This window comes from Galeopterus variegatus, unplaced genomic scaffold, assembly GCF_000696425.1.
Source record: "Galeopterus variegatus unplaced genomic scaffold, G_variegatus-3.0.2 Scaffold2294, whole genome shotgun sequence".
In the NCBI taxonomy this organism is placed as follows: domain Eukaryota; kingdom Metazoa; phylum Chordata; class Mammalia; order Dermoptera; family Cynocephalidae; genus Galeopterus; species Galeopterus variegatus.
Genome location: NW_007728405.1, coordinates 217,928 through 218,403, shown reverse-complemented (window position 1 = coordinate 218,403; position 476 = coordinate 217,928). Strand labels below are relative to the sequence as shown.

General features: G+C 72.9%; 1 protein-coding gene across 1 annotated transcript in view; it reads left to right on the top strand.

Moving 5' to 3' along the window:
• Positions 1 to 272, top strand: part of LOC103597379 (chromosome unknown open reading frame, human C3orf80) — an 826-nt gene extending 554 nt beyond the window's left edge. The window contains exon 2 of the mRNA XM_008581210.1: positions 8 to 272. Coding sequence (XP_008579432.1) covers positions 8 to 272 — 265 coding nt within the window. The remainder of the gene's footprint in view (positions 1 to 7) is intronic.
• Positions 273 to 476: the final 204 nt, after the last annotated feature.

Genomic DNA, 476 nt, shown 5'->3' with positions numbered 1-476 from the left:
TGGACAGTGGCGGCGGCGGCCGAGGCCGGGGAGGCGGAGGTCGCTCGGTCCCCTCCTGCGCCTCGGAGCACGAGTTGCGCGTGGTCTCTCCCGTCTTCCTGCAGCTGCCCAGCTACGAGGAGGTCAAGTACCTGCCCACCTACGAGGAGTCCATGCGACTGCAGCAGCTCAGCCCCGGGGAGGTCGTGCTGCCCGTGTCGGTGCTCGGCCGCCCCCGAGGCGGCGGCGCCGGGGACGCCGACGGCGGCGAGGGCCGCTTCCCGCTCATCTGAGCGCTCGGGGACCACAGGGACGGTGCGGGGCCGGGGGCTAGGGGCTGCGCGCAATGTCCAGGGTGCCCGAGGCTGCAACTGACTGCCTCAGATCCCTCTTGGCACCCCAGCCTAACCGCCGGTCGCCCCGCGACTGGGTTGGGGTCACCCCCCACCCGACGTTTCGTTGGGTTCAAGGAAACGCTGGGCGCGCGCGGCGGGGGT